The sequence below is a fragment of the Anolis sagrei genome, chromosome 1 (genome assembly GCF_037176765.1).
Source record: "Anolis sagrei isolate rAnoSag1 chromosome 1, rAnoSag1.mat, whole genome shotgun sequence".
NCBI lineage: Eukaryota > Metazoa > Chordata > Lepidosauria > Squamata > Dactyloidae > Anolis > Anolis sagrei.
Genome location: NC_090021.1, coordinates 318,930,263 through 318,946,539, shown reverse-complemented (window position 1 = coordinate 318,946,539; position 16,277 = coordinate 318,930,263). Strand labels below are relative to the sequence as shown.

The following is a 16,277-nucleotide window of genomic DNA, read 5'->3' as shown; positions in this document are numbered from 1 at the left end:
TCTTAACTTTAAAAAATATAGCTACCACAGATGGTTCATAATCTGAGAATTGTGGGGGGAGGGAGTTGCTTTTCAGAACACTCCTTCCTCCTTGGTTCCCTAAGTTTCCATTAGTATCTTAGTATTAATTTTTTTTTTAAAAAAAAAATGGTATATAGTAGCAGCTGGTGGAAGGGGAAGCAATCAGAACAATGGTCTTTGAGGATTAACCCTTTGCTCAAATCCTCATTGCCTTCCCTCCACCACAGCTGCTATAAAGCATGGGAGCCATGATGCCACTGGATCATTTTTCAACAAACTGCTCCTGCAGGCTAAGCATCAATTATCTGGAATCCCAAAATCCAAAACTTGCAAAAATATGAAATGTCCACATGGGTAGCTATGTATTCTGATGAATCAGTGTACATAAACTTCATGTCATGTACAAAATTACTGAAAACATTGTGTATAAAATTATGTTCAGATGATATGCATAAGATATATATGATACTCATTAATTTCATATTTTGACTTGGGACCCATCTCCAAGATATCCTATTATGTACAAGTAAACACTCATTATGTACATATATGCAAATACAAGTATTCCAAAAATCAAAACAACTCCGGTCCTAAGCATTTCAGATAAGTGTTACTCAATCTTTAGTATACAAACAAATAAATAAAGAAAAACAAATAAGTACCGTTAGATCTTTGTTTAGGAATGCACTATCTTTTGGAATCTTTTGTGTTTTTCCTGGGCCCACATTTTTGCTGATGCTCTTTTAAAGGAAAAAAAAAGATTAGATGCAGCAATAATCAAACACTGCAAAGGAAAAATAGAATAGTTTATAAATTGTTTTAAGCCATAAGGCCATAACAAAAAAAAAAATCAAATATTGAGCAGATAGGTGCTGGGAAAAATGGCTATTTGTTCAAAAACATCATTGCATCATCATATCATTTTCATTTGGACACAATTACTACAGATTTTGAAAGCTAATTCAGAAAACTATGCTAACTTTTAAAAAAATGCATAATTTGTAATTTAGCAACAAAAGAACTAATAACTAAAGATCTAAGAATAATTACAGTTCTCCTGTTAAAAAATCCCCAAACATTTGAGGCATATGTTCCTCTACTGCCCCAAATAATTTAGGAACACAATTCTGCCACAACAGTATTGCTTGAAAATCGAATTATTGTTAATGTGTTAGAACCTAAATCAATTAGGTGGTTTTCAAAATAAAGCTGCATTGAAAGACCCAACCAAAGAAGAAAACGATCAGTTGAGAACTATAAAATTAGCTTACACTTATGTTTTCTTGGATCCCAACTTTAAATTCAAGGAGACTCTTATGAATAGTTACATATAAAATACCTTTCAGAAATTATTCCAGTATTTCCTAAGGGGCCCTAAGTGTTCCTCACTGACTGTTTCTTCAGTAATTAATTTAGAGTGAAAATTATACCAATTCTAGCATGGAATAAACTGATGGATACTGGCAAATTTTGTCTGCCTTCCCTCGTGATTGTTGTGCAATCCTGGAAAAAGTGGAACACTTGTGTTATATAGCAAAAACATTCTGTCTGGAATGACATCATGTGCCACCACAACTGAAGAAGAAGCCAGGGAGCTTTGAAAACTTGCAAACACTGTATATTTTGCACCTTTCAGTCATTTTAATAAAGGCATCACTGTAATGTGTATTATGGATTTAGTTGTTTTGGCAACACAACAGTTTAACAATATCCATGATCTCATTTACTATGATATTGTTCCTGGGATATAGAGGAAGGAGTGCATTAAAGTATTTCAGAGACCCATTAAAGTATATTATGCAGAAAGACATGACAGTCATAAATCTTAAACTGCTTTACCCTCACTATTTCCCCAAGCGTGTGTATTGATTCGTCCACCGCGATTATGTAATGAGTTCTTGGTCTGTGATCTGCTACATTCTGTAACACTCTGGAAGGTGGGGGGCAAACAAAAGTAATAATTGTAAGTCAAACGCATTAATATAATATGCAATGAATATTCAGAATACGGTGTCTAAAATCTGGCTTTATTTTGGGGATAATTATTCAACTCCCTCCTCCAAATTGAGGAAGAGTTCTGTGAGTTATGGTAAGCTTAGGAAAACATGGGGGAGGAAAAATGTGGTTGTGTAGCTGCATGAGGGCAATGAGTCACATATTCCCCAACTGCTGCTCTGTCATATAACAACGGTTTCTAAATTCTTTAAAATGCCCAGAATCCCCAGCCAAGAGCAAAGAGTTCTGGAAGCTGAAATCCATAACACCTGGAAGACCAAAATTTGGAAACCAATGTAACATATGAACTTTACTATTTATCCTGGAAATTTGTCCCTTATTTACTCTCAGTACCAATATGACCTTAAGACCCTTTAAGTGCAGAGTGAATATTTTGCATCTAATTAGTTATTTATCCTATCTAATGACCAAGTACATCATGTAAACCCTGCTAAAAAGAGAAACTTATAATCTATCTGGTGACAAGATACAATCTTGGATACATTTTCTATGTTTGGAATTACCAGTTCAACTATTTTATCTTAATTGTATTCGAATATGTGATTGGGTAATTTGCAAAAGTCTGGTTAGCTAATGCAGAATAAACTTTAGTTGAAGGATACTTACGCCGCCAAATCAACAATGTGAATTGCCGGAATAAAATTCCGTCCATCTCCAAAAATAGGTATGATAGGGAGCTCGCCAAGCCAAGATACCTGAAAATAATTACAGAGTAACTGTAACTTTAGAATGATTTGGGAGGAATACTTTACCCAAGAATGATTTAACTGTCAAATTATTGTTATCTACAGTGTTCCCTCGATACTTCACTGTTTGATTTTAGTGGACTCGCTATTTTGCAGGTTTTTTTAAAAAAATAAATATTAATTTAAAATATATATCATGCAGCAGGCTCCCAAACAGCGTCTGCCAAGCCCTCACCGCTTTCCAAGGTGCTTTCCTCCTCAGTCCTCCCTCCCAGTCTTGAAGGGCATTTCCTTCACTCTATATCTTCACCCGGAGAAGGGAAAGGTAAGGAGGGCTTGCTTCCCTCCCTCCCTCCCTTCCATCCATCTATCCATCCATCCCTGACAGGGAGCCGCTGGGGGGGGGGGGGGGAGGAAGAGGAGGAGGAGAGGAAGGCAAAGTCAGCATGGACAAGTGGGGAAGGAGGAGGGGGAAGAGGGGGAGGGGGAGTAAGGCACGTGAGGAGGAGGCAGTGGGAAGGGTGGTGATTTATAGTTCACCTACAATCAATCGTTCTGATACCCACCAACGATAGAATTGGACCAAACTACCCACACAGAACCTCCATGAACATCAGAAAATACTATGTTGTCTGATGGTCTTTGACGAACCCACTGACATCCCCTCATGACCCCCCAGAGGTCCCGACCCCCAGGATGAGATGCTGCCTTAAGGCCATCCAGTCCAACTTGCTTCACCAGGGCAAGAAAACATAAACAAAGCCCTCCTGACAAAGAGCCATCCAGCCATTAGATATATATGATTCTTACACACACACACACACATATGTATATGACAGATATAGTATCATAGATTTGAAAGGGACCTCTAAAGAACGACAATTATATGTTGCATGTTCCACAGTAGGCAAACCAGACAATCTCCACAGCAACACTGACAAAGAAATAACAAGAAATACTGTACACCCACAAGCTTAAAGAAATTACATTGATTAGATTAGAATATACAATTAAATAAACATTTCAATTAAAAATTTAAAGAAGATTAAGAGCATTAAACATATAAAACACTGCAATTACAACTATAAAACCACATTATCAGCAATCATAGTCAGGCCATATGAGGACAGGTTGAAAGAGCTGGGTATGTTCAGGTTGAAGAGAAGACTGAAGGGGGACATGACTTTACACTTTAACTAGCATAAGGCTGCCCCAAAGAGGAAGGCGCAGGCTTGCACTCTGTACCATCCTCTTTTGCAACCCAAATTACATATTAAAGGCACCTACCTTAAAAAAGTAGTGTAGGAGTCTTTCTTCAGCTCCATACTGAAGACCTGAAGCCACGACATAGGTAGCAAATTTGCTTTTATTCTGTGGGGCAAAAAGGAATTTATTGTTTGAAAAGTTCTGTAGCATGGCAATCTTCAGTTAATGCATCACTAGAGGAAAACAAAAGGAGCTGCCCTGACCATATCCCATGGCCAGAAATCTGTTGTTTTTATGTGCCTTCAAGCCATTTCTAATTTGCGGTGACCCTATCATGGGAGTTCCTTGGCAAAATTTATTCAGAAGAGGTTTGCCTTTGCCTTCTTTTGAGGCTGAGAGAGTGTGACTTACCCAATATTACTCAATGGGTTTCCATAGACAAGCAGAATTTAAACTCTGGCCTCCAGAATAGTAGCGAAATAATCAACCCACTACAGGCAGTCCTCAAGTTACGAACAAGATAGGTTCTATTCTTAAGTTAAATGTGCATGTAATTTTGGAACAGCTTGGGAGTGAACCTAGACTTATAACTGAGCCTGGAACCCCAGGTCTTAGTGGTAGCTAGGGGAGCTTTTGCACAACTAAAACTTGTGCGCCAGTTGCACCTTTACCCTAAGAATTCTGACTTGGCCACAGTGGTCTACACTCTTGTTACATCCTGAATAGACTACTGCAACACACTCTACATGGGGTTGCCATTGAAGACTGCCCAGAAGCTCCAACTAGTCCAACGATTGGCAGCCAGGTTTCTCACCGGAGAGGCATACAGAGAGCGTACAACTCCTCTGCTTTGCCAGCTCCACTGGCTGCCGATCTGCTACTGAGCACAATTCAAAGTGCTGGTCTTAATCTTTAAAGCCCTGAATGATTCTGGTCCAGATTACCTGTCCAAACATACCTCCCAACTATCACGAAGTTTAAGATTAGCTGGAGAGGCCCTTCTCTTGATCCCACCACCATCGCAAAGGCGACTGGTGGGGACGAGATATAGGGACTTCTCAGTGGTGGCCCCTTGCCTGTGGAACTCTCTCCCCAGTGACATCAGATTGGCTACCTCCCTCCTGTCCTTTAGAAAGAAAATCAAAACCTGGTTATGGGACCAAGCATTTGAAAAATAGAGGCAGCAATTGAGAATAAGACTCAAGTGATATGAATGACAATGGATTGATCCGGACTTGGATTTTAAACCTGCATGATTTTAAACAAATGCCTTATTAATGTAATGTTTTAATGAATTGTTTTAAATCTATTTTTATGAATGCGGATGGCACTGAACAAATGCCTGTTGTGAAGTCACCCGGAATCACCCCTCGGGGGTGAGAAGGATGCGGATACAAATGTATGAAATAATTAAATACTGAGAGAGAAATAGTTTTCTGCCATGTTACAGAAGAATAAAGTCCCAAGGAATCATTTGAAGACTCTAGAAAATGCCAAAAGATAGTGCTTCCCCTCAGGTGTGGTTAAATGATTCTCCGAATATGTGTTCTGCAATTATTTTGGTCTTGATTCCAAGCAGCTCATTTTCAACAAAGCCAACAGTGATATTCCCTCCGCTTGAGTCAACATGGAAATAATTCAGATGGTGAGATTCTTAAACACCTATCACCTGCCTCTATTAAATTTCAGAAAGCAAATTTTCCATCAATACCTACATTTTTTCCAAGTTTTATAATAGTTTTTTCTGCATTGGTATGCTCTATAAAATTCGGATGAGGTTTCCTTCGCCGATAATCTTCTTCAGTAAAAGGTATTTCTGGATCATCCTGGGCAGAGTGAAGTGGTGATAGGAAGCGAAAGAAGGAAGAATAAAAAATTGATTAAACTGAAAACTTAGCAAATTATTATTTTTATTTTGGGCAAACAACATGTTAAGAGAGGAATTTTAACATCAGCATGTAGGTTACTTTTCATAACTTGTTTTAAATTGTTTTTAATTCTACAAATAATTTCCTTTTCAACAGTAACATTTTACATGCATTTACATATCTGTTTTTTTTAAATGTATCTGTTTTAGTTTTGGTAAACCACCTTTCATCCTAGTTCAATAAAGAAAGGAAATTATAACCACTACTTCCACAACAGCTACAATTTAAATTGCAGTTTTGTGTGCTGAAAATAAGGCTGTTCTGTGTTTTTTTATATATAAAAAGAAAAAGACAAACTCACAAAAGCTTCAGGATTCAAATTAAAACAGGGACATTCAGAGAAATGAGACTGCATTGCACATTTCAAAGATTTAGTGATATAAGCACATTTCCTAAAATCAGTCAGAAGTTTGTTTCTTTTTTTCTCCAACTACTCACAGGATCAAGAGGCTTGCTTCGTGCCCACGTCATGATTGTTGATAGTAGAATGAACACCTTCTGCTTCTCAAAGTTGACTGATTCCTCATTTAACACTGTGTAATCATATAAGAGCATAGATGCTAATTTTAATTATCTATTTCCATAATTTTAGATCTGTTTTCTGGTAGGGTAATCTTTTCTTCTCCCAGTATAGGGTCAGTAATATATAGGCAGTATTTTATTCCAAAAGCAGGAAGATTGATGGGAATTAATTTGGTTTTTTAACCCAGTGTTCACAGAGGGTCACCATGGCCTCCCACAATCTTGCAAATCTACATCAGAATTCTACAGATAAAAGATTCTCAATCTGGAAAGATATTTTCTAAAAGCAATTTGTTTTGCAACTTAATACAAGGCCCCTAACTTTGAAAAATATATAATTACAAACTTGTTGGGTTGTTTAATTTTTAATTAAAGAAAAACACTTCAGGAATAATAAGCAAGAATGTAAAATGTAAAAAAAATGATCAAAATGTCTCTAAAGAAATAAAAAAATACCCTTTAAAAAGTAAATAGAAAATCCTATTAATTACACACATCTCCAATTTTTGAAAACATTGTTCCTAAATGTTATGTTGTTTTTCAAATGTGGCCTCATTACATCTTTATTACTCTGTCTAAAAATTAGCCAGTTACTTCCAGGTAACACAAAACTCAAAAACTGCACAGCAGAAGTTCCATAGCAACCTTTTGAAAATTAACTCACTTATATTCATAATTTACAGATTAAAAATAAGGTATGGGAGAATTGAGTTGTATACTACGAAAGGGCAGTAAAAAAATATTTGTATTGCAAAACAGAATTCTATGGAGATGTACAAGAATTCACTCAAAATTTACCTATCTATCTGTTGTCCAGCCTTGTCTTAATGTGGACACAAAAGCTTATACGCATATCAAGATTTCTCATTTTACCATTGACAATCTCACTTCGACATGCCTCTGTTGTCATTTCAGAAGTAGCCTTGCATAGCTGACATTGAACAAGAAGCTCTGTATACAGCTTTTACATCAAGATTGGACAAAATATGGTCTACCAAATTTTGTTGTACTAGGACTCCCATCATTCCTCAACACTGGCTGTGATATTTACAATTATGGAAATTGCAGTTCAATGCCATTTGGAAGGATGCAAGCAATGTAACATTAACATAGACAGAGCAATCTGTGTATTTATCTTTCACTAAATGGCAAACTGCAGGTGCAAAGATAAATGCCAAGCACGTCCAGAGTTCCTTATCTTACAGTCAGCTGTTGGTATTATGCAAATGTTCCTATTAGAAAACCGGCTCTTTGGAAAGGTATACAAATGATCTGGGTTAGAACATAGAGACACTAATTTCCCCAGCAAAAGATGGTCAATAAATGCCAGTATTTGAGAAAGTCAGCCAGCTAGCCAGCCGAACAGGCAAACAATCTATTTGGACCACAGTGTTTGATTCATTCGCACATGTCAATATAAGAGGCAAGCTAAATTACCAAAAATTCAGCTTAGATATTTTTGAGATGTACAGCCTAGCTATACCTATTCAACTTGACCAAAGCATTGAAACTAGCATAATCATGATGTATAACATTCACATAAATAGGATGACTTAATTTGCAGGTGTATGATTTACATACTTCCATGGCTGAGAAAGTTAATTATGGTTCAATTGACTATCTGTTCCTTCAAACTAGATCAAACACCCTCATTCCCTAGTGGATGATCATTTTGCCATACAAATTCTAGAGAAGGAGCAAAGTGTACTGACCAGTGGCTGCCCAGGTTGCTTCTTCAATCTGTTTTGCATCTTCAGTGATGTTATAAATAATTATGTCACATTCTAACATGCGAGCTAACAACTCATCCCGAGATGTTGTCTAAAAAGAAACAAAAAGGCTGTTGAGGAAGAATTCACTTTCCTCCATGTTGCAACATTGTTTACAAACTTCACTCCCAGATTTAATTTAGCCCTGAGTTGTTGTTGTTCATTCGTTCAGTCGTCTCCGACTCTTCGTGACCTCATGGACCAGCCTACGCCAGAGCTCCCTGTCGGCCGTTACCACCCCCAGCTCCCTCAAGGTCAGTCCAGTCACTTCAAGGATGCCATCCATCCATCTTGCCCTTGGTCGGCCCCTCTTCCTTTTGCCTTCCACTTTCCCCAGCATCATTGTCTTCTCTAGGCTTTCCTGTCTCCTCATGATGTGGCCAAAGTACTTCAACTTTGTCTCTAGTATCTTTCCCTCCAGTGAGCAGTCGGGCTTTATTTCCTGGAGGATGGACTGGTTGGATCTTCTCGCAGTCCAAGGCACTCTCAGCACTTTCCTCCAACACCACAGCTCAAAAGCATCGATCTTCCTTCGCTCAGCCTTCCCTAAGGTCCAGCTCTCACATCCGTAGGTGACTACAGGGAATACCATGGCTTTGACTAGGCGGATCTTTGTTGCCAGTCTGATGTCTCTACTCTTCACTATTTTATCGAGACTGGACATTGCTCTCCTCCCAAGAAGTAAGCGTCTTCTGATTTCCTGGCTACAGTCTGCATCTGCAGTAATCTTTGCACCTAGAAATACAAAGTCTGTCACGGCCTCCACGGTTTCTCCCTCTATTTTCCAGTTGTCAATCATTCTTGTTGCCATAATCTTGGTTTTTTTGACGTTTAGCTGCAACCCGGCTTTTGCGCTTTCTTCTTTCACCTTGATTAGAAGGCTCCTCAGCTCCTCCTCGCTTTCGGCCATCAGAGTGGTGTCATCTGCATATCTGAGGTTGTTAATGTTTCTTCCAGCAATTTTCACCCCAGCTTTGCATTCATCCAGCCCCGCACATCGCATGATGTGTTCTGCATACAAGTTAAAAAGGTTGGGTGAGAGTATGCAGCCTTGCCGTACGCCTTTCCCAATCTTGAACCAGTCTGTTGATCCGTGGTCAGTTCTGACTGTTGCTACTTGGTCCTTGTACAGATTCCTCAGGAGAGAGACAAGGTGGCTTGGTATGCCCATCCCACCAAGAACTTGCCACAATTTATTATGATCCACACAGTCAAAGGCTTTAGAATAGTCAATGAAGCAGAAGTAGATGTTTTTCTGAAACTCCCTGCCTTTCTCCATTATCCAGCGGATATTGGCAATCTGGTCTCTCGTTCCTCTGCCTTTTCTAAACCCAGCTTGAACATCTGGCAACTCTCGTTCCATGTATTGCTGGAGTCTTCCTTGCAGGATCTTGAGCATTACCTTACTGGCATGAGAAATAAGGGCCACTGTACGGAAGTTTGAGCAGTCTTTCGCATTTCCCTTTTTTGGTATGGGGATATAAGTTGATTTTTTCCAGTCTGATGGCCATTCTTGTGTTTTCCATATTTGCTGGCAAATGGCATGCATCACCTTGACAGCATCATCTTTTAAGATTTTAAACAGTTCAGCTGGGATCCCATCATCTCCTGCTGCCTTGTTGTTAGCAATGCTTCTTAAGGCCCATTCAACCTCACTCCTCAGGATGTCTGGTTCTAATTCATTCACCACACCGTCAAAGCTATCCTCGATATTGTTATCCTTCCTATACAGATCTTCTGTATAGTCTCGCCACCTTCTCTTGATCTCTTCAGCTTCTGTTAGGTCCCTGCCATCTTTGTTTCTTATCATACCAATTTTTGCCTGAAATTTACCTCCAATGTTTCTAATTTTCTGGAAGAGGTCTCTTGTCCTTCCTATTCTGTTGTCTTCTTCCACTTCCATGCATTGCTTATTTAAAAATAGTTCCTTATCTCTTCTGGCTAACCTCTGGAATTGCGCATTTAACTGGGCATATCTCCCCTTTTCACTGTTTCCTTTTGCTTTCCTCCTTTCTTGGGCTACTTCCAGTGTCTCAGCAGACAACCATTTTGCCTTCTTGGTTTTCTTTTTCTTTGGGACGTACTTTGTTGCTGCCTCCTGAACAATGTCTCAGACTTCTGTCCATAGTTCTTCTGGGACTCTGTTTACTAAATCTAGTCCTTCAAATCTGTTCTTCACTTCCACTGTATATTTGCTAAGAATGTTAGTGAGATCATATCTAACTGGTCTGTGTATTTTCCCTGATCTCTTTAGTTTTATTCTAAATTGGGCAATAAGAAGTTCGTGATCTGAGCTACAGTCAGCCCCAGGTCTTGTTTTCACTGACTGGATGGATGTCCGCCACCTTTGGCTGCAAAGGATGTAGTCAATCTGATTTCGGTGTTGACCATCTGGTGAGGTCCATGTATAAAGCCGTCTTTTAGGTTGTTGGAAGAGAGTATTCGTTATACACAGCGAGTTTTCCTGGCAGAATTCTATCAGCCTGCGTCCCGCTTCATTTTGTTCTCCCAGACCATGCTTGCCTGTGATCCCAGTTGTCATTTGACTTCCCACCTTGGCATTCCAGTCTCCTGTAATGAAAATAATGTCTCTTTTTGGTGTAGTATCCAGTAGGTCCTGCAGATCCTCATAGAACTGATCTACTTCTGCTTCTTCAGCAGCTGTGGTTGGGGCGTATATTTGGATCACTGTGATGTTGAAAGGCTTTCCTTGCACTCGAATTGAGATCATTCTGTCATTTTTTGGGTTGTATCCAAGCACCGCTTTAGCGAATTTCTTATTAATTATGAAGGCTACTCCATTTCTTCGATGTTCCTCTTGTCCACAGTAGTAGATCTGGTGGTCATCTGACGTGAAGTGGCCCATTCCAGTCCATTTCAGTTCGCTGACCCCCAGAATGTCTATCTTTAGTCTTGACATCTCACCAATAACAACATCCAATTTGCCCTGGCTCATAGATCTTACATTCCAGGTTCCTATGGTGTGTTGATCTTTAGAGCATCGGATTCGTCGTTCGCCTCCAGTACCGTCGGCCGCTAGCCTTCCTTTCGGCTTTGAGCTAGCTGCGTCATCACATCTGGGGCTAGTTGAACTTATCCTCTGCTCCTCCCAAGTAGCATTTTGGCCATCTTCTGACCTGGGAGTCCCATCTTCCAATGGCATACCGACATATCTCTGGTTGTACTGGTCCATTTAGTTTTCTTGGCAAGGATACTGGAGTGGTTTGCCATTGCCTTCCCCAGGGATCACGCTTGGTCTGACCTCTCTGCCACAACCATCCCGTCTTGGGTGGCCCTTCACGGTTTCGCTCATGACATCATTGAGGTGCTCAAGCTCCAGCACCCCAACAAGGCGATGATCCTTTGCTGGTGATCCTTTGCTGGATCCTTAGCCCTGAGATGCTCATGAATTTACTGTACAGGTCATAGTATAATTTATAATCTTTAGAGAGGTATGACAGCCATTTCAGATCTGAGTCAAGCATTCAGTAGAGTATGTAATATCATCTTAGATAGATCCCTGCATTAACAAAAAGCATGTCTCCCTGAACATGCAACCTTTGAAAATGAAGAAATGACACAAATGCAAACTCAAGCAGATGTTTTGCCATACCACACTTGAGATGGTAAAAATCTTGTGAAAACAATCACACATGGTCTGTTCAAGGTATGAAATAGCTCCCAAACATACCCAAGATATTACAAAACTTTATACTAAACACTATTGCAATGAATCGTGGAAAAAAGAATGGATATATAGCCCTAGTCCATCTACTACAGTATGCTTTTTGGAGAAGTGTTGGGCAATTTGTGGGTCTCCAGAGGTTGCTGGACTGCAACTCTCATTGGCCTCAGGCAGGTGTGTGGTAAGGTATGCTATGGCCTATAACTATATCAAGTTTGGAAAGCCATGAACTATTATTTTGATTGATTCATTGATTTACCTTTCCTGTAGTCTGAATGTATCAAATATATCCAGCTTCACTTTTGCACTTTGCAAGTGGAGTATTTCACAGGAAGAACAAGAGTAATACTCACTGTATATGCTTCCACAGCAAAATCTGGCTTTTTATCTGTTTCCTGTGAAAGAGTTCCCACAATTTGGTATAGTCCTTCCTTTGGTTTTGGAGGTAAAATTTCAGCAGCTGATCTCCCTTCATCTTCTTCCTCTTCTTCCTCTGCAATTTCGTCCAGAGAGGCTCCAACAATAGCATTTGATAGGTACTTTAAACATACACAAAATGGTCCGTGGAATAATTAAAATAATTCATTTTATATAAGTTATTGCAATGTCCTATTTTATTTTAGTATTTGGATCAATTGATAAGCATTAATTCAATAACCAACCATGGCATTGTGAGAATTTGCTGTAGTGAGCTGTGAGATGAAATTATACAGCCATAAAGAAAGAAAGAAAAGAATTGCTCACTAAATTAGCAAGGTTTCAAAAAGTTACTTTATAAAGGTACAACTTCCAGAACTCTCCAGAGGATATAGAGGATTCTGGGAATTTCTCAAAATAATTTTTGAGCTCTCCTACTTATTACTGTTTTTACTTTTATATCACACCTGTCACTGAGGAGGCATCAAGTAGTGTGTATAGATTTTACATGTAATATTATGTAAAGGCATTGGGTAAACCCAAACCTATGTATATACTTTTTAATATTGTACTCCTTAATCAAATATGGAAATCAAGACAGCTTTGCCAGATTAAAACAGATAAAAGCACACAAAGGGTGATTGGTGTAAGTTCTTGTGGGTTTTTTTCGGGCTATATGGCCATGTTCTAGAGGCATTTCTCCTGATTGGTATAGTCCTTCATTTGTTTGAGGTGAAATCTACAGCAAAAAGTGTTGGATTATGACTCTGGAGACCAATGTTTGATTCCCGGCTGAGTCATTGATACCCACTGTTTGACCTTAGGCAAGTCATGCTCTCTCAGCTTCAGACAAAGGCAACGGCAATTCTCTGAACAACATTTTCCAGGAAAGCCACATAATAGTTTGCCATAATTCAGAAATTCCTTGAAGGCATAACAACAACAAGGAGCTTGGGATAGTTTCTACCACTGTGTGCCATTTTCTTTTCCCACTGGTCACTTAGAGGATAAAACATATAGGTTCCCATACATGATCTGTATATGTTTCCTCTATGGGACGAATATTAGGTATAGCTATGTATGTGTGTGATTTTAATGTAGAAAATGGCATGGGAATAAAACATTTATTTTCATCACAGTTGTGTCCTCACTCTAAACCGTTCCTTTCTCATTGGTTCATTTAAACCAAGTATTTTAATGGTCTTTCCTATCTTCTTGTGGTCTCCTAGATATTGTTGGATCACAAGTCCCATCAGCTCTAAGCCAGCATATCCAGTGGTGAGGAAAACTGGGAGCTGCAATCCAATACTAAATCATAGAGTTGGAAGAGGCCACATAGGCCATCCAGTCCAACCCCCTATCATGTGGGAAAAGCACAATCAAAGCACCCCCAGCAGATGGCCTTGCAGCCTGTTTAAAAGTTTACAAAGCAGGAGCTTCCAATACACTCCAAGGCAGTGAGTTCCGCTGTTGAATATCTCTTAATGGCAGGAAGTCTTCCTAATGTTCAGGTGGAATCTCCTTTCCTGTAATTCAAATCCATTGCTCTGAGTCCTGGTCTTCTGGGAAGCAGAAAACAAGCCCGCTCCCAAACTATGGCAAAGCAATAACTTGAGAGGTTTAGGGCAATTGCTTTACCAACACTGTCAGTCAAAATCTGTTGGTGCCATCTGTTTACAATCATAGAATTTTAGAATCTTAGTTGGAAGAGCCCACAAGAACCATTCAGTACAACTCCATTCTGCCATGCAGAAATACACAATCAAGGCACTTCCAACAGACGGTCACCCATTTTCTTTTTTTAAAAAACAAACAAACCTAGGGGTGAGAAAAATACTGTAAACAAATAAATAAAGGAAGCTCCCCCCACACCCTGAAGCAGAATACTCCACTGATGAACAGCTCTTATCAGCAGGAGGTACTTCCTAATGTTTAGATGAAATCTCTTTTCTTGCAATTTGAACACATTGCTCCATATCCTAGTCTCTGGAACAGCAGAACAAGCTTTCCTACCCCTCAATGTCACATCTTTTCTAATATTTAAACATGGCTTTCATGTCCCCTTTCAGTCTTCTTTTCTCCAAACTAAGAAGGTGAGAAGGGCGGCATATAAATGTCGTAAATAAATAAATAAATAAATAATACTGATATTGTACTATGCTAATAATATAATATATTGTATGTATATATCTTGTAAGCCGATCTGAGTTCCCTTCGTGGTGAGAAGGGCGGCATATAAATGTAGTAAATAAATAAATAAATAAATAATACTTCTTCTTTTTTGTCGTGTCAGGAGCGACTTGAGAAATTCCTTGTGGGAGGCTTCTCCCATGTCCCCGCGTGAAGAGCTGGAGCTGATAGAGGGAGCTCATCTGCCTCTCCCCGGATTCGAACCTGTGACCTGTCGGTCTTCAATCCTGCCGGCACAGGGGTTTAACCCACTGCGCCACCGGGGGCTTCCATAAATAATACTGATATTATATTATGCTAATAATATAATACTGATATTGATTTTATACTATGCTAATAATATAATATATTGTATGTATATATATCTTGTAAGCCGCTCTGAGTTCCCTTCGGGGTGAGAAGGGCGGCATATAAATGTCATAAATAAATAAATAAATAAATAAATAATACTGATATTGTACTATGCTAGTAATATAATATATTGTATGTATATATATCTTGTAAGCCGATCTGAGTCCTCTTCGGGGTGAGAAGGGCAGCATATAAATGTCGTAAATAAATAAATAAATAATATATATTTTTTGGTCATGTCAGGAGCGACTTGAGAAACTGCAAGTCGCTTCTGGTGTGACAGAATTGGCCATCTGCAAGGACGTTGCCCAGGGGACGCCCGGGTGATTTGATGTTTTTATTATCCTTGTGGGAGGCTTCTCTCATGTCCCTGCGTGAGGAGCTGGAGCTGATAGAGGGAGCTCATCCGCCTCTCTCCGGATTCAAACCTGCAACCTATTGGTCTTCAGTCCTGCAGGCACAGGGCTTTAACCCACTGTGCTACTGGGGGCTCCCATAAATAATACTGATATTATACTATGCTAATAATATAACAATGATACTGATATTATACTATGCGAATAATATAATATATTGTATGTATATATATATATCCTGTAAGCCGCTCTGAGTCCCCTTCGGGGTGAGAAGGGCAGCAGATAAATGTCATAAATAAATAAATAAATAATACTGATATTGTACTATGCTAATAATATAATATATTGTATGTATGTGTATATATATATATATATATATATATATATATATATATCTTATAAGACAATCTGAGTCCCCTTCGGGGTGAGAAGGGCAGAATATAAATGTCGCAAATAAATAAATAATACTGATATTGTACTATGCTAATAATATAATATATTGTATGTGTGTGTGTGTGTGTATATATATATATATCTTGTAAACCGCTCTAAATCCTCTTCGGGGTGAGAAGGGTGGCACATAAATGTGGTAAATAAATAAACTTCCCGACTGTAAGAGCTGTTCCACAGTGGAACTCTCTGCCTCAGTGTGGTGGAAGCACTTTGGAAACCTTTAAACAGAGGCTAGATGGCCATCTGTCAGGGATACTTTGATGGACTAGATGGCCCATGTTATCTCTTCAAACTCCATGGTTCTATGAATACTCAAAGCTATGGAATCATGGAGATTGTAGTTCTACATGGCCTTAAGGCTTCTCTGCCCAAGACTACTTGTGTCTCACAAAACTACAGCGCCCATGATTCCATAGCATTGGGCCTTGGTGGCTAAAGTGGTCTCAAACTGCATTATTTCCCCAGTGTATATGCCTCCTTCCTCCTTCAGCCTGACCCCTCCGCCTCTCCCCGCTTCAAGTCTCACCTTCCCGATGTTACGGCCGCAGTAGGAGTCCAGGTGGTTGAGGAAGATCCTCTGGCTCCGAATAATCTCCTCAGCCTCGGCCACCGCCTCCTCTTCCTCAGACATGGCGGCCGTGGGGAGAGAGGGAGGGGCAGGGACGCCGCGCGGTTGC

General features: G+C 39.4%; 1 protein-coding gene across 1 annotated transcript in view; it reads right to left on the bottom strand.

Annotated features, from left to right (window-relative positions):
- The window catches only part of AK7 (adenylate kinase 7), a 31,567-nt gene extending 15,290 nt beyond the window's left edge, over positions 1–16,277 (bottom strand). Inside the window, exons 1-9 of the mRNA XM_060755903.2 lie at positions 16,127–16,277; positions 12,187–12,372; positions 8,092–8,200; positions 6,296–6,390; positions 5,645–5,755; positions 4,011–4,094; positions 2,644–2,732; positions 1,861–1,951; positions 684–761 (exon numbers count right to left, since the gene is read on the bottom strand). Of these exons, the coding sequence (XP_060611886.2) occupies positions 684–761; positions 1,861–1,951; positions 2,644–2,732; positions 4,011–4,094; positions 5,645–5,755; positions 6,296–6,390; positions 8,092–8,200; positions 12,187–12,372; positions 16,127–16,231 (948 nt within the window). The 5' untranslated portion in view covers positions 16,232–16,277. The remainder of the gene's footprint in view (positions 1–683; positions 762–1,860; positions 1,952–2,643; positions 2,733–4,010; positions 4,095–5,644; positions 5,756–6,295; positions 6,391–8,091; positions 8,201–12,186; positions 12,373–16,126) is intronic.